The following is a 22,220-nucleotide window of genomic DNA, read 5'->3' on the forward strand; positions in this document are numbered from 1 at the left end:
ATAATACAAACAACTGAAAGATACTGTAAAGGAGGCAAGATTCAAAGAGAACTCTCAGCATTATCAAAGCACGATTAATTGGTGGCAGGAGAAAGAGATTAAACACAACACCCTCCCTAATGTTAAGTATAGGGCATAAGAGATGATGTGCAGCAAAAGGAAATATTAACATGGCCATCTCATGAAATCAGCAAAGGATTTTATCCGTATTATTACACTTGGAGTCATGACATGAGTCAAGGAGGAAAGACATGAAGTTACAGCTTAACAAATCAACCAAATGCTAGCTTTAGAAAAGTTTAACTCCACAAAAGAAGTGATACTACAGGCAAAAATACCGACATTTGGCCACCTCCATCCAGTGGCTTCAGCTAGAATTTTTTTAATCTTCAGACACGCAATGGAGAATTTTAGCCAACAAGTTCAGTCATTGCTTTATACAGTTTGCATTTCAGTTTTAAAGACAAGACTAAACACATCAGTAACGAAAATAGTCCCTTTTTCTAGATAGCTTTTAATTTTAATATTTATTTATATTTTTTATTTCTAGATAGTATTTTATTTGGAGATCTCTAATAAACCTGCGGATGAACTGTAGAAGGAGCATATGACACTTATTATTGGACTATTCCCAAATGCTCAAAAATTTTCTATCATTTAGATATGAACTAAATGTCTGATATGGAAGTTCTTCCTATTCTAAGTTTTCAAGGGATTTACTTATCTAAAAAACAAAACTAGCATGCTCCCAAGTAGGAATTCCTTTCTAGAATTCTGGATATACACATAGATTCAACTGTATTATAGATATCCAATATAATAGTGAATTTTTCCATGAGTCTAATTGTCTTCGTAGACACGAAATATTTGAATATTACAAAAGCTGATTACATAGCTTTAAATTAAAGTTGCAAAAAGGATCTGCTTTCATGCATCTTCTCTATATGATTACTGCTAGGAAGTGAACAGATGCTAGGGAGAGGAAAGCTGTAAAATCATCATTCACATCAAAGAGACTACCATCTTTCCAAGCTTTGCTCAAACCCAAAGATGATGACTCAGTTTCATCCTTTGGTTAATATTAACTGGTCTGTTTTCCAGACAGATGAGAAGGAAAAAGAGAACGGTCAAATGAAACCATTAGACATATAGCTACTGGCTACTGTACACTGATATAAGTACAGATTCTTCAGAACTCATCTGAACATTAATAAAACACAACATAAATCAGTCTAATCCTGCATTCGCCTTAGCAGATGACATTTTTCTCTCTTGCAAATGTCTTTTTTTTTTTGTTTTTTACCACTAGGTACATCAGCTACTCTTTCCTTAGGTTTATCAGCCTTAACTTTCATAATATTATGAAAATAACTATTAAAAACCAAAGATAATGAGTTAAAGTGTTATACAAATGACAATTAAATGTATTACAAGTATTACTTTATCTTCTTCTTGCACTACTTTTGATGAGGAATTATAGTATGCAATGCACATACAGATGGAGCACGGTCCCTAATGACTGCAAGTCAGAAATTAATATTACAAATCATAGTTTTGTAACTAATTCACTGTGCTACCTTCAGTATTCCTATAACTCCCAACTTTCATGTTAACAAAAAAAAAAAAAGACATGCAGAACCCCTTTTTCTTTATGCAAGCATTCCAGTGGACAAACAATTTTACGTAATTACTGTAAAAGTAAACATCGAATGTGAAGAAAAAAATAAGACTGGTAAAGAGTGCTTTCTCATTGCTAGAAATGAATTATGGCCCAATTCCAAACTGCTCATGAAATTTTAATAGCAGGTAAGTTTATTCTTCTGTATAATAGATTTCCCTGGAACTAAGCTACCAGGATCTTAAAATGAACAACCCAGAACAATGACACAAAAGATTGTTAATTTTTAAGAGAACTAGAGGGCTATTTTTAAACTCACCTTGGGCTTGTCTTTCCCAAAATTTTATTATTTATTTACTTCTAAGTTACGGGTCAAGATTTAAAAAGATTTGTTCATTTTCCATTTAATAATGGTATAAATTACCAGAATCTGGAACTAGATCAATTGAGGAAAAACATTCTTATTAATTCCAAGCATGCACTGCTTTACCAAAATAGAAGTGCTTCTTTAAGGTACAATTGCACTTTATAGAACATATTAGGAAACATAACTCCAAACTCTCCTAGTCATATATTTTTTTTCCTCATTTAAGAGAATAAAAACCCAAAAACTCAATGTTACCCATTCCTAAGCACACTGTTGTCCTGAGATGATTTCTCCTCTTTGCTCTATGGGGTTTAGCAGAATAACAGTGAAAAATCATTCCACTATTTAAGTCATAAAAGAATAAATATCACTTAAAAGGCTCTCAATTCTTTCTCAAACCAACGTACAACTGAACACCTGTAACAGGTCAGACCAAAGAATCATCTAGCAAAAAAATTCTGTCTCAAACTATTTGAGCTCACTGGTTTGTTGTATGAAGTTAAGATGAAAAGCTCAGAAAAAGGAGTGGCAGGAGTCACTACAACATTTTTTCCAGGGCATCATTAAGCAATTCTTCATCAACGTAGCATGAAATCCACATCTGGGTACATTCTGAAAACACCCAGGAGGAGCTGGAACTGTGCCTGCAGAGCTCATCCCAAAGTACGCTGAGATGCCAGCTACAATGTCTACAGAGACAGTCTATACTCTCAAACATCAGGACTTTGACATTTAAGTTTATTATTTAATATTCCTTTCCCATGTTCAAGCAGATAGTGGTTTATGGATGCCCTGTCCCTGGAGACGCTCAAGGTCAGGCTGGCCAGGGCTCTGAGCACCCTGATGTGGCTGTAGGTGTCCCTGTTCATTACACAGGAGTTGGACTAGATAACCTTTAAAGATCCTTTTGAAATCAAATGATCCTATGATTCTATTCAATATATCTGGGAAAGAACAGGCATCCCTAAAACAAAGCCATCAGAGACTACAGATAAGCAGACAAAACAAAACAGACACTTTTTTTTTTTTAAGCTTTTGAGATCCCCTATTTTTTCTTTGAGAGAAAAAGTAATAATTACATATTTAGCTTCTCCATGCCCTTCTCAGTATTAAATACTTTTTGCATATCCCAGAACATAATTCTCTACAAGTTTAAGTATACATTGAGTAAGAAACTGTTTTGGAAGCTGTTCCATACTGTGATCATGCCTGCTGCCATTCTCTCTAGTAAATTCACTTCCATCCAAAAGGAGCAAATATGACTTCCCAAATATATGGATGATCATTAAGCTTCTGAATTTATTCCATTATGAACTAAATTTAAAATGAAGCCAGAAGATTACTCCAGGACCACATCATATCTTTTCCATGCAGTGGGAATAATGTATTTAACAAAAGAAAAAATTTTTTTTTTAGAAACCTTTTTTTAGAAATAAGTTTCTTGAAAATCCACCACTGAAATTTCAGAGTAGTAGACAAATCATTTTAAAAGCATTCACAACTTTTTTACAATTTTACTCAGTTTACCTCCTTAGAAAATTAATGTTTACAACAGTAATTTGTGTCTTTTGAAGTCTAACACAACATTCCCTGTTATTTACCAGAGAAAACAGATTTTCAAATTCTTTTGATATAACCTAAGTAACGGTGATGTAATATGCTCTGACGATTGTTGGCAAACTGCTGGGGAGTTCTCCTACATACCTTCTGAACAACAAACATCCAACTGATATTTCTATTACTTTATTATGAATATGGATCTCCCTGGGCATACAAGTTGTGAATTTGAGGACAATTGTCAAAGCCATTCATCCTTGTGTTATAAATACAAATTTGCCTGTTCATGTCAGTAACTTTTCTGAATTAGATCACATAGTCAACTACCAGATAAATTAATTAGCTGAGTAAGTAGAAGCAATGGTGAGAATGGAAAGTGGTTAGGATGAGGAGCAGTAGTCAGTGTGATTAAGGTGTATGCTAATCCTTAGACTGACCATTTAAAAGTAATATTTGTAACAGAAAAAGACTGCCTGCCAGCTTGTTTACTGGAAGTTGACAGAGATGAAAGACTACTGCTTTGTCAAGAATACAAAACAAAACTCAATTCTATAGATATCATAATCTCATTCTGCTTCCAGGCACTAAACAACAGTGTAGCATCTGAAAGCAAATTAAAGCAACTCTTAGTTTTATCTATCTGGGCTAAAATTTCTTCTCAAATTTAACAATGAAGATGAAAATATACTACTAGCAGAGCAAATGGTCAGATGAAATAGTTGATATACTTTTCTGTAGAAAAAAAAAAAAGATGCTTGTATAACTATCATCAGCACTTCTTTCTCCTGTGAAAATGCTGTGGTTTTTTTATTAGCTCTTCCCTTAAGACAAATATGCACTTCCCTTTAGGTATTTTATTCTTGAAAAGTTTTGCATTTCAGTGCTTCCTTGGAGTTGATTGAAAGGAGTGTGGAATGTGCATTTATAATGCGTCCAAGACAGGTGCAAAATGCTGATTTTCTAAGAGGCAGGCAATGAACACTATATTTACAGTGTCTTACAGCTTCCTCTGCAGAAGACTCATCCTATAATTCTTATGAAAACGTTTGGAAATTTTTGACTTAGAAGCTAGCCATTATGATCCCTGAACATTTTTTCCCCCGTTGTCTCAAGAGCTTCTGTTTAAGTTTTATTGATAAGTCTTTAAAAAAAAAGTATTTATCATCTTTTTCTCATTTACAGACTTCAGGAAAATATGGCTACTTTCCAAAACAACCCACACCGTGAGGCTGGATGCCAGGGCTACAATAACCATCACACTGAGAACATCTAGGAATTGCTGAGGCAGCTATAGTAAGGAAAGGAGGAGTTTGCTCCGTCTTTGGAATAGCAATTCACTACATCTCCTGAGAGACCAAAATGAACATGAAAGATTGGTCATCTATAAAGATCACATGTCCTACTTTAATTCTTGTTCTTTGTGGATTTTCAGTACAGCGCAGTCAGCATTCTGAACTGAGTAACACCTCATTTAACAGGCCTGAATGAGAAAAAATGGTTTTCCTAGGAAAGATATTTGCCATTGAAAGACTAAATCACATAAAAATGCCTAAACATCTATTTGCACACATTATGAAAATCATGGTGTTCCGTTTAGGCATGGCAAAGGTTCTGCAGCTCCTTAACATGGATTTTTGAGACCTCAAATCCAGATACAAAGGTTTCTCAGAAGTCAATTCCTGAATAGAAATCTCAAGAAAATATAGATACTTGGATTTCTTTTTTGCCTTACCAGTTCCAGCTGAACTTTCCTTTACAAAAACTGGAAACCATAACCATTTTCTTTTGGACAATATTTCTTGAAGGGTGGGGGAGAAGGATCTAAAAAATTCCAAAACAAATACAAGAGAAAACTCTGTACCAACAAAAATTGCTAAGAGATGACTGGTTCTGGGGGAAGAGTGAGATAAAATGTTACATCTCTTGAGAACTCTTCAATGTTCTCTAAAAAGGCTTTGAATCCTGTACTGAATATATATATATATATTTGGGTATATATATATTTGGGTATATATATAAAATAAAATTAAGATCTTCCAAAGGTAGGAAGACCTAAGAAAAGAATATATACAAACATGAAAGAATCATGTTATGATCAAGAGCAAGACTGAAAAGATCTGTCTGAACTAACGCCTCATGCTGAATGAGATAGATGCACAGATGACTGGGGACTCTTCAGTTGCTATCAAAAGAAAAACACTGTTGAACCAACCATATCTGGTACCCTAAAATATAAACTAAATGCAAGTAATAGCTCAAAAGAAAACTTACAACTACATAATTCCTACTTAGACTCGTATGCTACCATAAAATAAGAAAAAGACTGTGCTGCCTTATTTCTAGCTGCCTCTAAGATTCCTGAGACATCAGTGTAACAAGAAACAGAATAAATACCATCAGCTGGTAGGTCTAATGCAGGGACCATTGCAGACGCCATAGCTGACACTATGACAGCAGGGCTCGGTGTCATAAAAGGGGATAAAGTAACTTAAAAGCAACTGCTTATTGGGCAAAGTAATCTAGAAAGGTAACAAATTCATAGATTTAAATCTAAATGACAAGCTTTTTGTAGAAACAGCTGCCACAAATCCCATCTGATTTCACTAAAAAGAAAGAACAGCATAGTTGACTTGACTGATATCTACAAGCTTTCTAAAAAAGAACAACAGAAGTGCTAATGACAAATTTCTCCAGTGGTACGTATGTTCTGCCAAAGATAGTCAAGTTCTATTAGAAATGAAAGGCTACAAATAATAAATTTGTTAATTTCTTCCTTGAGAATCAAAGGCAAATAGTCCTGTGATGGCATACAAAACTCAGAAACTGTGATATAAATTGCTACTATTCCTTAATGTTGTCATCAGAATTGCTGTAAGTATGGCATATTATTATTTTTTTAAATATATTAATATAAGACAGATACAAATGACTGTTTCCTTACTTTAATAAATCAAAGTTGAATGTGACTTTGTAATTTTATGCTCTTTGCTACTCTGTATGCCTTTAAAAGCAATTTTACTTCAGATATGATAATCTGGTTATGTACCCCGTTCTCAAGGTCTGGTGTGCCGGGGGCTAGAGATCTCCCCTCGCTAGGACCATAACAGCACTGACACCAATATGAGGATGCTGCAAATGGCGTTTATTGTGACTAAGCAGTGATTTATATATCCTACGTGCTTCGTCTACGCCCCTTAAGCACGCGTGATGACCCACACAGCAGAGCAGGGGAGGTCCTATCCCGTCACATCCCAACTCCTCGTTAACGCCTACTACAACATCTCCCCCTCCCCATGCTCAGTAAAGCCTTGCCCCGTTACAGCACGTTATTCGCTTACCACCTAATCGCTCTAACGTAGATCATACAGAGGGTGATACACTACATTCTTAGGTAATTCAAATTGGGCTAATTAAAGTCACATCCTACAATACTAGTAAAGTTACAGACACAGAGATTTGAGTGATTACTGGTACCTACAGCAATATTATCTATGAGTATGGAATTATAAGAGGTCCTCATACAAACACACCCTTTCCCAGTGTATATAAGCACTGTTTCAAGTGTCCCATTGGGATGAATTTCGAAGATGACAAATGTTCTATTCAGTATTAAGACAAATGTTTCAAGCCTTAAGAGTACTAAGAGCAAAAAGCAAAAGAGAAAGCATTACATTCTTAACCGGCGCTATTAAGGACACTTTTCCTCAACGAGTGAGGTCTTCAGAAGTGACTCCTTCTCTTGTTCTTTCCTCGATCCTGTCTGTATTCTGGGCCTCCTGAGGAGCCAAACCTGCAAATGGGAGGGCTCATGATCCAATCAGTTTATGCTAGTATCTGGCTGCATCTTTCTTGATGGAACCCAAACAACCTTCCCTGTTTCCTGATGCCTAACGGCAACGAAATCCCTGCCCCAAACCAATATTGACCATCCCCTTTCCCATTGTCCACTTTCTATTCTTATCTTTATCGGAGGTCCTTCCGTCAGGATTTTGGGTTGCCAGTATTTCTGTACTGGAGTCCAATTTCTTTCTCCCCGTTTGAAGTGACTCAACTTGTAAATAATCTTAGCTAGGATTTCTGCTTGTCTCTTGATCAGAATTCTCTCCCGGTACCCCTCCGACTCCCCAGGGACGCATATCTTTTCCTTGAGGAGGCGATTGGCACGTTCCACAATTGCCTGCCCCTGGGAGTTACTGGGAATCCCTGTGGAGTGGGATATTCCCCAAGCTGTCAACCACTCCTGGGTCGATTTTGAAGTGAAGCAAGACCCATTGTCTGTCTTTATCTGGCTGGGTAACCCAATAGCAGCTATCAAAGCAGTCCAATGGCTCTGTGCCACGGACGAATTGGCCTTTGCATGCTGGGTAGCCGCAATCATGGTGGAAGCTGAGTCCACAGGCAGCCGAGAGCCACAAGCGAGGGGCCATATGAGGTTCCCATGTGAAGTCTGTCTGCCAGATCTGCAATGGCCCTAGACTGCGTGGGTTGACTCCTACACCAATAGTTGGAGCAGAATTGCAGTGCGGGCATGTCTGGACTACATCACGAGCTGCTGACAAGGGAATAGAACAGGTTCGTGCCAAAGCCCGCGCGCCTATGTGAAAGGTAGCATGAAGATCATGCGCAGCTCTGACCTTACGTAAAGACTGCTGTACCCGCAGCCTTATCAGCTACTGCATTGCCCATCGTAAAAAACCCCGGAACCTCTGAGTGATTGCGGACATGCAAAACTGCAACTGGGGCTGAACGGGTGGCCAATGCGTCTTCTAAGATACTGGCAGCCTCTGAACGGGTAAACCTTCTTGACTCATTGGAGCCAGCAGCTTAGCTGCGAAAGCAGAATCCGTCACTATGTTGCAAGGAATTTCTCACCACATCTCTACCGCGATCGCAAATAAATGGTTAGCTGCTACATGAAAGTATCATTCTTCTTCCTAAACTTCAGGTACTCAAGAATCTGACTAAACTGTAGTTTCCATCTCTTTATCAAGATAAGTTCGAAATATGTCATCTGATATCTGCAGTAAAAATTGCATTCTGTTTTAAATCAACATGTTTTAATATCTAAACTTATGAGATCAAAATACTTCAGAAAAAGATTTCAAGTGTGATCCAAATAATACAACAAAGAATACAGAAAATTTGCTTTGAGATGCATCATTTATCAAGTATTTAATGTTCAGACATTAATGTTCAACATAAAATGCAGATATTCCTTCTATGATTTTTAGTCTAATTTAGTCTAATTACAGTGTCTAATGCTTTTTATCAATATGTAGTTTGAGTATTAACTCATTAACACATTTTATTGCTACTTCTTACTATGTAAAAAAAAAGCATATAGTTAAATGCTTGAAAACTTAAATGGAAAGTTTGAATTGGCTCTTCATGGCAATAATTTAGAAATTCCACACTAGTGTATATATAATAAAATTGTTAATTTTTTTTTTTTTTTTTGTTCACATAAATATAATTGACGGGTACTGTGTAAGAAAAATGCGATTTGTTAAATTACAGTGGCAGGGATCAATTTCATTGATCTCTTTCAAACAATTTCATTATCTGTTGACAAATACTGTAGGATATCACCCTAAATTGTATTAAATAGAGAATATTCTTGTTTTCAAAGCATACATTTCAGAATCATTTTAAGAAATATTTCAGGTTGCATACTCTTGTAAGGTATAGTGCTGATGGATTTTTTTTGTTTGTTTCTTTTCTAATTATAGCTTAATGCAGAAGAAAAACAAAACACACATGTAAACTGTCCCCTAAAAGAGCTTAGTAGGTCACTACAATGTAAAAATCAACATTTTAGCATATTACCCAGAGAACTAACACTTTTGCTTTTCAAATAAACTTCATCATTTTTCATGATACTGCAGAACAATCTCTGGAATTGCCATTCAAAGCAGCCACAGATTGAGACATTGCAACTGCATATAAAGTAAAACCAACAGGGCAAAGGCTATTCAAACAGGAAAAAAAAAATCTATGACTAATTCATTGAAGAAACTCTTTCAGAGGTTTACTTCTAAACAATAAGCCCATAGTGCTACTCCTCCACACCACTCTATCCAATTGAAAGTTTTGCATTTGCAACGCCATGCAACCATCTGTAACTAAGTGATGGTGAATTGATCTGAATAAAAAAAATCTTGATTCACCCATCCCTCAAGCTGAAGCCTTTCAGACTCCAATTTTGCAAGAAAGTAATGGTAACTGTCAAAAGCCATTCTTCACTTCTATCTGAAATACGAACTAATTAATCTTTATGTCTTGTATTCCTGTTTCATTAATTTAATAGCTCACTCTTTTAACGTTTGTCTGTAATTTGCTCCTCTTGTGTTTCATTTACATTTGTTCTTTCTTTTGTTCTCCTACCAAAATCTTGAAACAGCATTTTAAAGCTAAAACTCAGACACAAGGCACACTACTTGAGATTTTGTTGGACAAACATACCAATTATTACTGAAGTCTTTTCTAATCTAGAAAATATTTGGGTTTCTGGTGTGAACTTTTAAAATAAGTAGGTCAAGCAATCTTCTTACTGGGATTTAGCGAACATCCTATTGGATGGCTTCTCTCTTCTCAAAGAGAAGTAAAGTAAGCCATGCAATCAGCAAGATATTCAAGCCATGCATGTTTTAAGAGTTCATCTAAGGAGATAAAGGACTGTGACACTGACTCATTGTGACTAATTCATGCCCAAAATCTGAGAAAGGAACAGGAAATATTTATCTTCAAGTTGTTTGGGAAAGGGGATACAACAATACTGCATATTAAAAATGAGTCAAGGACAAGCATACATCTATCTGCTCCTGCTGTATGTGAAATTGTCAGCTGTTAACCAAGTAAATGGCATGCAGCCATTTGCTCCTTACCATGATACTCACTGCTTTTCACTTCTGCTGTTAAGCCAGTATTTTAGTAGCAGAAAATGAGAATTTTCATTTCTTGAAATAGTCAATAATTGTAATAAAAATAGTTTAATGACAGAAAAGCATATAGTTCTAATTCTGAGTTTAATGATGACAAAGTGACATAGATTTAGGCAGTTCTAAACTTAATCACAGTCAATGTGTTGTTAATATTTCAATGTGTTTATTAAGGAATTCTTAAATTAAAGAAAACTTCTCCTTTCCAAGTATAGAGTCACTCATCCATAGACCTCAACTCTGGTTGACTTCTAAGTTTTGATATGAAAGCCTCATGGGACATTAAGATCTGAACTTCAAACATAAAGTTCCAATGTTTCCTCACATCCTACCAGTTTCCAGTCTAACTTCATATAGTTTGATTTTCGTGCTCAAAGTAGCTGACCATAGTTTTCCTTTCTGCCCTTTCATTTTTCATACCCATGCATCTCTTCTAGCCTTTATCTAATATCTCTTTTTGGGTTATTCCCATGTCCCCCATGTTCCTTTATTCCCCCCACTTTAAGTAATTCCCTTATATCCAATACATGTATGACCACTGCTGCGCTTTTTAAGGAAGATGGTGCCATAGTGATTCTAAATAATTAATTACCATCAGGCACGCAATAACTAATGCATCTGAGATGGTCTTAGCACTGTCAGATTTGGCTGACCTTCCCTTCCCACTTCCTCTGCTAAAAAGTGAGCCATTGCTTTGGTTTAATTAATTAAACAAATTTGTCATTAGCACAATCCAAAAATATATTAAGCTGTGTTACAACTGTATAAAGGAACATAGTCTGAGCCACAAAATTAAAATTAATGGAAAAGTACAAGACTCTTGCAAATGTTTCAACTTGCCTGAAGATCCAGACAAGTTATTCCAACTATGTTTTTCTGCAGCTTTATACAAATATTAACACAAAAACATGCTTAGAAATTCTGATCCGATCATAAGACTCCAGGAGCTCAGTACACATCTATCACAGCCCTGATCCTGTTAAACTCCGATCCCCAAAATGCATAGCAATCCGATTTTCAAGTGGTTTCAGTGTGATTCAGAATTATCTAAGAATTCACACAATCTGAGCCTGCTTGGGGTCTTTGTATGCAGGAGATGGAAACACTCTTTTCATCACTTTGTTACTATGCACACATGCAAGTACATTTCAGACGTTAGTTACATTTTACACATAACAAAACAACTGGCTATATTTTTAAATATTATCAAAGAAAGAAAAAAAAGATTATTTCAAAGAAAGAATTGTTTGCTTAAGATGTTTTATATAAGATCGGTTCTCATATGTGAGAATAGAAAATATTTTTAAATGATCATTTTTCTGAAGCAAATGAAGTTTGACTTTTTCAGTATTCTGCGTTCGCTAACAGAAGGAATGCTTAAACTATTATATAAAAAGATGAAAGTGGATTATTTTTCATTTCCCACACACAAAAAAAGAACAACAAAAAAACCCATCAACAATAAAACTCAACAATAAAAAACCCACAACTTTTACCAGTACAGCACATTGCAGAAATATAAAACTCAATTCCTTTTTTTTTTTTAAATGAAACCTAATTGGCCTATCTAGAGTTTTTAGTCAAGGAAGTTGAAACAAATTTGAAAGTAAAAATTTATCACTGTCCTCATATTTCATGTAAACAACAGTTTCCAATTATTCCAATTCCTATATTAAACATGTACACAAAGGGTACCCAGTGGTAAAGATCTCTCTTGTGAGGCCCCATCTGCAGTACTGCATCCAGACCTGGGACCCCCAGCACAAGAAAGGTGTGGAACTCTTGGAGCGGGTCAAGAGGAGGGCCACTAAGATGATCAGAGGGCTGGAGCACCTCTCCTGTGAGGAAAGGTTTGGGAACTGGGATTGTTTAGCTTGGAGAAGAAAAGGCTCCAAGGAGACCCCGTTGTGGCCTTCCAGTACTTGAAGGGAGCATATAAACAGGAGGGGGAATGGCTGTTTACATGAGTGGATAGTGATAGGACAAGGGGGTAATGGTTTCAAACTAAGACAGGGACGTTTAGGTTAGATATTAGGAGGAAGTTTTTCACTCAGAAGGCAATGAAGCACCGGAACAGGTTTTCCAAGGAGGTTGTGGATGCCCCATCCCTGGAGGCAATCAAGGCCAGGCTGGATGTGGCTCTGGGCAGCCTGGTCTGGTGGCTGGTGACCCTGCAAATGGCAGGGGGGAGTGAAACTAGATGATCATTGTGGTCCTTTTCAACCCAGGCCATTCTGTGATTCTATGATTACACAGCCTTTGCTATTTGCTTCTTTTTGAACTCACAAGTTTATCACTACTTCAGTTTCACAAGTGGCTGGATGTGTGGCAGATCACTACAGTGTGAAAGACCTTCATACAAAAAAATCCTGCTAGTCTCATATCTAAAAGAAATAATTTCTGTATCGTGTAAAATATTTTCAGTAAAGGTACTTTTTTGCTTGAATAGATACTTATTGGGCATAATACTCGATCAGGTTTGAGGAAGCCTCTTGCAAAAAGAGAAGTTGAAACAGTGGTGCAGAACTTTGAAAAAAGAATGTAACTCAAAATTGTCTTATTTTCCTGAAATGTAGTAAATTACACTTACTTAATAGACTGAAATAAGATGAAATGAGTATCTGAAATTTCTTTTTCCCTATGGTTCCAGACAGTCATCATCTTTCAGCATATTACAGTGAAAAAATACCTTATTTTCTTTAACTAGGTAAGATTTTCTCTGTCAGATTTGCCATAACTTCAAAGACATTTCTCAAAATGATTTATTTTGTAAAACAAATTGAATACACTGGAAACTCACTTAATCAAAGAAATTTAGTAAACTTTGATGCATTTGCACTGAAGAATCTTCTGCTTGAGAAAGATGGATTTAATATTTCTATCAGCCTGACATTCTTTTAACCTACTGCATATATATTCTGTCCTGTATTACCTTCTATTGCCTTTGAGATATGCATTGTTATCTTGCATCTATATTACTTGAATTGGAAAATTAAAAAATAAAATGAAAAAAAGAATACTCAACCATCCAGACACAAACCTTGTAGGCAGAGTACAGCAGCCATCAGCCGTCAGCCTGACTTGGGTTTCATAGCTATCCAGTGGGCAAACCACTTGCTGAACAGGAGGGCATTCCACTGTGCTGCAGTCCACACTGAACACTAAGGAAGAAGGGGAGAAGAAATTTCTTTTACTCATGCTTTAAAATTTTTGGTAAATTAATTCACCTTAAGCAATCAGTTATGCATCAGCCTTCAAATTTAAATCAGAAGATGAATCTATTGACTGCATGCTTGATGGTAACACTGGAAAAAAGGTTTTCATCCTCTTCAATATTTGCTTTAAAATTATGGACTCAGTTATCAACTAGTATCACTTACTAAGAAAATTATAAAAGTTGTACAGGCAACCTCAAGTAATCATTAAATTAGTGAATAATGTTCATTACAAAAAATATACTTGATTTTTAAGAATGTATTTTTTCCCACAGTTTTAGAAACAATTAAAAATAATATTGTTTCATTTCTTTCCTTGTTAAAATCTTTTTAAAGAGTAAAATTCCTTTATTATAGGAAATAGATAAATAAAAAAGATTCACTGGATTTGTGTCTGCACATGCACACTTCATTTTTAAGGCTTATTCTTGTGTTGTTTAGTTATTTATATATAGTGAAACAGAAATGCAGATTATTAGATTTATCTACATTGACAAGATGAAGAATTCCTCAGAATAAAGAAAAATACCATGCTATGTCAAAGTACTGGTCTGTCTAACCAATTATCTCCAGTGGTGGCAAAGAGAGATGTTAGTTAGGGACATCACTTATGGCAGTCCTTCCTCTTCCACGAGCCTCCAAAATCGTTCGGATATTCTCCTCAAACTCTCATACACAACTATGTACCTGTTGTGCATCAACTTGTCTAATTCTTTTTTTCTGGAAATAGTTGCTCCGTAATCTCCTGTGGTAGCAAGATCCCACCATTCACTATTATTTTACATAGACCTTGCTAGTACCAGAATTCTCTCTAATTCCTGTTAGGATTAGTAGGATTTGGTGAACAACGGATTTATAGTGAACTTATCCATCACTCTTGGAATTTTACAATCCACACTTATATGTCATCTCAACATTCTCTCCAGGCTAGGAAATATCTCTTATTACATTATTAAGCTAATCATGGAGCGGTTGAGGATGGAAAGAACCTCTGAAGTTCAGCTGGTTTAACTACCCTGCTCTAACATGGTCACCTAGACCAGGCTGCTCAGGACCATTGCTTGCATCAATGAGACTTCCACTGAGTTCTCTCCTTTGCAGGCTAAGCATTTCCAGTTCTGTCAGTCTTTCCTCACATGACAGAGGACAAGAGAGGTAAGAGATTAGAAGCAGGGAAAAAAAAAAAGTACCTGCTAATCTCAGATTTAGATTGGTTTCTCAAAATTCAAAAAGTATTTAGCTTAACTTTCCAGCATGCTGAAAATAATGTAAGGTAACAGAACAATCTATAATCTTTATATACTTCTACATATCTTTATATTTTTTATTACTTAAAAAGTTTTCCCCAGATTAGCTGCATTATCATTCTAAAAAATGAGACAGTAACCATTTACCACTGAAATACTAGTTTTGTTTTCAGGTCTTACATTGGCTCCAGCAACTATCTAAAGTGTACATTTCATGAACAAGTTTCGGGTTAGAATGCTAATAGAATTATAAATCCTGTTTAAATAAAATTGTCTTTACTAGAAACATTAAGCTTTAGACATCTAGTTTGATTAATACATCACTGTAAGAACTCATACATGTTGAAATTTCCTATTACTGAAGTTGCACTCAATGTTTATGAATCTTTAATTTGTGCATTGAATTTGTAACTCTTATTAGTTACTTTTATTTTTTTCATATAAGAATGTAGCAGAAACCCTATCATGACTGCAAACCATGCCTCTCCTCTAGCACTGTGCAACCACCTCTGTAAATTACAAACCCTGGGTTCTCCAACCATAAAACTATAAATACTAGGAGAAAATAACTTTCTAGTAAAATATATTAACACAATTACATAAAGTTTCACCTTTACATACTGTACTAGCTTCTCTAAGAATAACATACATAGTACAGAGATGAGATCCAAATAACTACCTGCACGTCTAAAGGCCGAAAAACAAGGTAGTATTTGCACCTGCGGTGCAACACTAGTTCAGCACAGGGAAGGCTTTGTGCTTTTTGATAGTTTTTTGGTTTGGTTTTCCCAGAAGTGAAAGTCTCCTGAAGTTCTTTTCCAAGAGTACAAAGTCAACTTCTACAACAGTCAAGAATCATCACACAACACCCTATGCTTTCAGATCAGGATGCACTTAAACTCCTCCCTCATTAATAACATAATACAGACTAACTACATTTGGTAATGTTAATTACATTACATTTTCTCTTTCAAAAGGAGGAGGAAAAACAAAAACCACAAAAGCCCTTCACACCTCCTTCATCCCCTACACTCTTCCTGAAAAAAAAAATCAGGATCCTGAAATATGCTCATACATTATTGTTTATAATTTAATTTGTTCTCATCTCTCTTCTACAATCCATCATCCTTTTTACACTTCTTCACACCTTAGAACATGCTAAACACAACTGAAAAGATAATATTCCCAGACTTCTAGACCAGTTGTCTCACTGACTCAATGACTTCATTAACTTTACTGTCACATATACTTCCCAATACAAGCCTGCTGCTTTTACTTATTTTTACTGAGTAGTTCTAATTGCTTTCTTTCTTACCATCACTGCCAACTTATTAGCCATTTCTCCAGCTCTGTTAGAAAAGTATCTGAGACTTTTCCAATTGATTTTCATAAGTCTTTTTCCAAACTCATCTTCTAAGTCCTTTCAAAATCACCTTCTAAGAAAGCATCTAAAAAAACCCAATTGAGCAACAACCGTGTACTATTTCTGAAAGCAATAAAGAATGACATTATATAACTATACTTTCTACTATCTATAAAACTTGATTTTTCTGACTCTTCTCCTTCATGCAAGCCTGTAAAAATTCCAGACACAATTTTCAATGCTGAAGCTGTATCAAGGTGGAGCACAACTTAGATCCCTATGCATCATCTAACACTACTTATTAAAATTTATTGCTGACTTTCCATCAAGCCTTGACTACTCAGAATGTTAAATTCTCTGAAGAAAGATGCAAAATGGTAACATCTGATTCACAATTGCAAGTGTTTAAATGAAGATTAGGTACCAGGAAAAAAAGGTCATTTCAGTTGGAGTAATTCCCATGCCATGAATTGATGCTAGAGATGATAAGTAATCATTGGTTTCTTCAAAACCTTGATTTGTTCAGCCCAGATCAGAGGAGCTGAGGGGAGGCCTGATGGCGGCTGCAGCTCCTCACAGGGAGCGGAGGGGCAGCGCTGAGCTCTGCTCTGTGTGACAGCGACAGGGCCCGAGGGAACGGCATGGAGCTGTGTCAGGGGAGGGGCAGCTGGGGGTTAGGGAAAGTAGGTTGCTTATGACACCAGATCAGTGTCATCTCAGAAATGAGCATAGGAGGAACATCAAAACAAAAAAGACTTGCAGGCAGCAGATAACATAACTGTTATGAAATGCTCGGTGCAACACTTGGTAAGAATATCTATGTCAAGTTAATCTGGAGGTTATAGACAGGTATTACTAATATACTACTTCATTTTAATTATATACTAATGCCTCTGATCACTGTGATTATTGTATTGCAGAAAAATTGGCACATTTTGAAACAAAAATTTTCATTTTTATACAAGCATTTAATGTTAAGGCAGCCACTTCCTATCTTCCTTTCAGTAACACAATTACCATACTATATTTACAAGTGTAATTCTCAGTAGAAGACTCCAAATTCAAATGTCACTGTAAACTGAAAAGCAGTGTCATATTATTTAAGGAATAGAAGCAAACACAGTTCCTGCTTTAATTCCATGAACCCTTTAGACTGACATAAAACAGCACTGTTACCATTGGAAGCACACCTTCTAGCTTCTGGCAGGCTCTTTCCACCAGATCCTCCTCACTGGTTGAGAACCTCTAAGGAGGCTGGTTACTGAGACACAAAAGTGAAGGAAGAGCAAGCACCCTGATAGCAGAAGTTATGGAACTTCAATTTTAAGTCCGTAGTAAAATATGCAGAAATTTTCTCCTCCCCACATGTAAACTTCATAGACATGCTAACACTATTCAACAGAATGGATAATATCAGTTCTGTAAGAAACTCTGCATGAACAGTTAACCACATGTGTTACTACACATTTGGTAGTACATATATATATATACACAGAGAATAAATGGTATAAAACAGTATAGGAAAAGATGGAACAGACAAGATGACCTCTAGTAGTCTCCTCCAACCTAAATTATTCTAGTATTCTATGACTGTGAATACAAAACTTTAATAAACAAGATATTCCAATGCTTATTCTCACATATAAAAAAGAAAAAAAATGAAAACTTACTTGAAACCATAGTAATTAACATGACACAAAAATTTAGATAACATAAACCATGTCATTTTGTTCCGACTTGCAAATTTGAAAAAAAAAGAGGAAATATTAAAAAAGGATTTCAGTATTCAGATTTTCTTCACATACTAAGAACAAATTACGTTGTCTGTGAAAGGGCAGTTTACAGTTCTTGAAAACAAGGCTCCTCTGAAAACTGAGCAATAGTTTAGATTTGCAAAGATTTGCCACTAAAAAAAAAACCTCAAAAAGTCTTCTGTGGAAAGGAATTTGTAGTCTACTAACACTTGCCAACATTAACCTACTCCTTCCTTTGTTTTTTGGTCTTGTGTTGACTTGCTTTTTTTCCCCCACAGTCTTCCCACTACTCCAAACAGCCAACAGAATAAACATCTACATAAAGGTTTTAAAAAATAAAAGAGAAGAAAAGGCAAAACGAAAACACACACACACACAAAGAAAAATGCAACTAGTACAGCTGCTGAAGTCTAACTTGACAAAAATTGGGCTATGTAGTGACTAAGAAACCCACCTGTAATAGTACTCCTTTTTTTCCTAAAACCAAGGCACTGCGAGCAAATTGTCAGTAGCTTAATCATTTTATCTTTCATTAACCATTTTTGCCCTGACACAAAAGAGTGCTCACTTCACCGAGCCTCTCACCAACACTTCAGTTCCTGTTGTCCGCAAACCTGCTGGCCTTCCTCCCTATCCCCCCAGATCCCCCACTTTTCCATATATCCAAGCCAATGCAGACTTTTACTACCATTCTCTTTCACTTCTCCTTGATCCTTCAAGGATTGTTGCCTTTCGTAGGCTCTTACCATACGCCTTATAAATTACTCAACTCTGGGAGATAATGAAAATATTTTCTTTGATAACTAAGGTCTCAGACTCTGCTCTCTGTTAGCCCCTCAATTCCTAACCACCATTGCAAAGCTCTATTCTTCCCTTAAATTCTCTTAGTCTCCTTCTGGAGTCTCTTCAAAGCCTCTGCTCCTTTACCCTCCTAAATGCATCTTCCTCCAATAAGAAACACAAAGCACTTCAAAGAAACAATATATAGCCATATAAACCCATAACATAAATGAATGACCACATAATCCAACAATTGTAGTTTCTGTAGTCATACTACAGAAAGATCTTGGGTTCACAGCATCTCACAAACTAAATAAATCTCAAGAGTTCACTCTCAATCTGCATTTTGCATGAAATGCCAGAAGTAGTTATTTCACAATCGTACACTAAATACTATTGTATTTAGTGCTGACAAAGACTCATCCAAAATAGTGCTCTGCCTTTGAACATCACATTTTACGGAAATGTGGATAAACTCAGGAAAACTTAGAGAGAAACAACATAGCACTAAGTACAACGAAACTATACCTTAATAAATGTCTACTTGCTAATCCTAGATGAAAGACAGTTGAGGTTAACAAAATGTTCTAGAGCATGTATGATTATAAGCTTTGTTTTCTACCTGTTCAAGACAGAGAATTTACTTAAATTTTTACATAGGAAGATTTCCATTGGACATTAGGAAAAACACAAGCAGAGGCATGGGAGACAAAGGCTGCACAACATTTTGTGGAGTATTTGAGAAAATGCATAACTTAGCATACTCAAACATCTTTACATATGAAATTTTGGATTTTACTATTTTATATGCCTGCTTTCATTCCTTTTTTTATTTTTATTACTCATCTTTACCAAAGTCTGGATCAAAAAAGTGAATTATATCTTCCACTTCACCAAGAATAATAAATCACAAGAAAGGGTTGTTTGTGCTCCCATGCAATGGAAAATGGGTAGACACCGCAAATACTACAAAGCCTTTGATTATGCACTTGTGCAGACCTCTTGCTCTATATTTTTAAGGGTCATCAACTTGTAACCTAGATAAATTTTAAGCACTGAATTAAGATTTCTGTTTTATGCACAAAATATTCCCATGGTGAAAAAATAGCTTTGTAGAATAAAATTGTAACAAAATATGTCATTCTCACTTGTATTATGTGTTAAAATACAGTGTTATCACTAAAGATTGCTTTTCCCTGGTTGCTCAGTTTAAATAAAATGTTTCAAGAAAAAGATAAAGAAAATGTTATTATTATTATTTTTTTTTTTAAGATGACTTTGGCCACAAATATCATCTAAATTTTGAAGATCATTCAGATACTACATAGGTTTTATCAGATTCAATTATATAAGTAGTATTTGTTAGATAGATTAAACTGAAAATTAAAAAAAAAAAAAAAGGTGTCAATTTTTACCTGGTTTACATTCATAGAGATCACAGCATTCCCCTGGCTTTCCTGATGCCTTAGAAACCAATATATTCAAATAGCCAGGCTGGCAAACCTTCCTCAAGCAGCCTGCAGGATTACACACACAGCGGCTTGGGAGAGGACAGCATTCCCCGGGAGGAGCATAACCTTCAATCAAGATGGAATCTTCTGGACAGCGAGGAGAAAACTGGACCTCACAGCGGGCCTTGGAGCAATCAGGTTTCTCTTCTGAAAAGGAGAGAAAAAAATCAGCATGCCACATATGTCAGTAAACACTACTCTGAAGCTCAGATAAAGCTCCCTTTATTCTTACTCCCCAAAACAGTAGAAAGAAAGAAAATTGCTGCTTCTAAATTGATGAGCAAAAATTATGGAATATGCTTAAGAATATCTTGGTATTTGCAAGATGGCAAGTATGTTAGAAAATATCATTCTAATACATATATAATTCACGCTATCTGTGTGATTGCTGAACTCATTCCTCAGAAACAACAATGAAACTACATATTTGACCATGACATTAGGAACCAACTTGTCAAACAGTGCACAGCCCCAGTGCTCATACCTACACCTTTAGTACTCATAAGACAGTGCATTATGAGTAATTGGTGTTAGCTGATCTAAAGTGAGATTCTACACACTCAAAAAGCTATCTCAAGAAGTAGATTTTCCCTGTATATGTTCTCAGTGCTTATATTAAAAGTGTTATTCCTATGACTTCAGTGGCTTGAAAATCAGAAGAGAAAAAGTTTGACTACCAAGAAAAAATGAGGCACTGGCTACTGACACACAACAATAAAAGAAGGGATATTGAAGAACAAGTTCAACACATTGGTTGTAAATAGTGACAAACTGGACAACAACACCACAGACAAAGCAACAATGAAGACAGAAGGTTCTTGGAAAACTAGGTAACAGTCTTCCAAAACTTGAAGTCAAGATTCTTCATAATCAAAACCAAAATCTCAGATCCAACAGAAAAGTTGTGTTGTGCCCTCCAATTTCCTGAGCTACACTAGGAAAAAAAAATCACTCCTGTGACTGATTTACTCCATAATTCACAGTAAAAAACTTTCTCATACCCAAGAGGATCCCACTTTGCTTAACACACCTGAGTACTGTTAGATAATAAATGAATACCAGGCACTCAAAAACAACATTTTTAGGTTGAGATAGTGACAATCAATACAAAATAATAAGTTAAATGTGACACTAGATAGTGCCACAATTCTTTTCTTAAAAAAAAAAAAAAAGTCCACACTATTTCTATCTATCTTAGCAAGTAGCCTCCTCTAGGTTCAACTTTTAGTTAACTGCATATACATAAATTTGCATAGGTATATATTATACTTCTAATCATAGAATCACAGAACGGTTTGGGTTGGAAGGGACCTTAAAGCCCACCCAGTCCCTACCTCCTGCCTTGGGGGAAACCAACTCGGGCTGCCCAGGGCCCCATCCAACCCAGCCTTGAGGGATTGGGCACCCTCAGCTTCTCTAAGCAGCCTGTGCCTGTGTCTCACTACCTTATGAGTAAAGAATTTCTTCCTAACATCTAACCTAAATCTCCCCTCTTTTAGTTTAAAACCATTCCTCAATATAGTATGTATATATACGATTCATATACATAAACATAATTTATGTACATATAATTTATATTAAATTTGTATATATGTATGGAAAATGTTATCACACACATGTGTATATATATATATATTAAGAGTTTGGATGAAAAACATATATGTATTGATATGTATTTATATATCTCCAGACTCTTTGTATTTGACCAACTTAAGACAGTATTGAAAAATGCAAGTTTTGTCAAACGATTGGGAATTAGAACTCAAGATGCATTTATTCTGTGCACCAATGCAAAGCCTACTGTTGGAGTTGCTAAGATAATTCAGGAAAAATGTGAGAAAAAAAAAAAAGGATATTTCAATACTAGGCA

The 22,220-nt window shown here is 35.8% G+C and overlaps 1 protein-coding gene across 1 annotated transcript in view; it reads right to left on the reverse strand.

The window, feature by feature from the left end:
• Positions 1 to 22,220, reverse strand: part of LOC104909625 (cysteine-rich motor neuron 1 protein) — a 105,399-nt gene that overhangs the window by 5,522 nt on the left and 77,657 nt on the right. The window contains exons 3-4 of the mRNA XM_010706861.3: positions 20,255 to 20,497; positions 13,521 to 13,641 (exon numbers count right to left, since the gene is read on the reverse strand). Coding sequence (XP_010705163.1) covers positions 13,521 to 13,641; positions 20,255 to 20,497 — 364 coding nt within the window. The remainder of the gene's footprint in view (positions 1 to 13,520; positions 13,642 to 20,254; positions 20,498 to 22,220) is intronic.

The sequence above is a fragment of the Meleagris gallopavo genome, chromosome 2 (genome assembly GCF_000146605.3).
Source record: "Meleagris gallopavo isolate NT-WF06-2002-E0010 breed Aviagen turkey brand Nicholas breeding stock chromosome 2, Turkey_5.1, whole genome shotgun sequence".
NCBI classification, from domain to species: domain Eukaryota; kingdom Metazoa; phylum Chordata; class Aves; order Galliformes; family Phasianidae; genus Meleagris; species Meleagris gallopavo.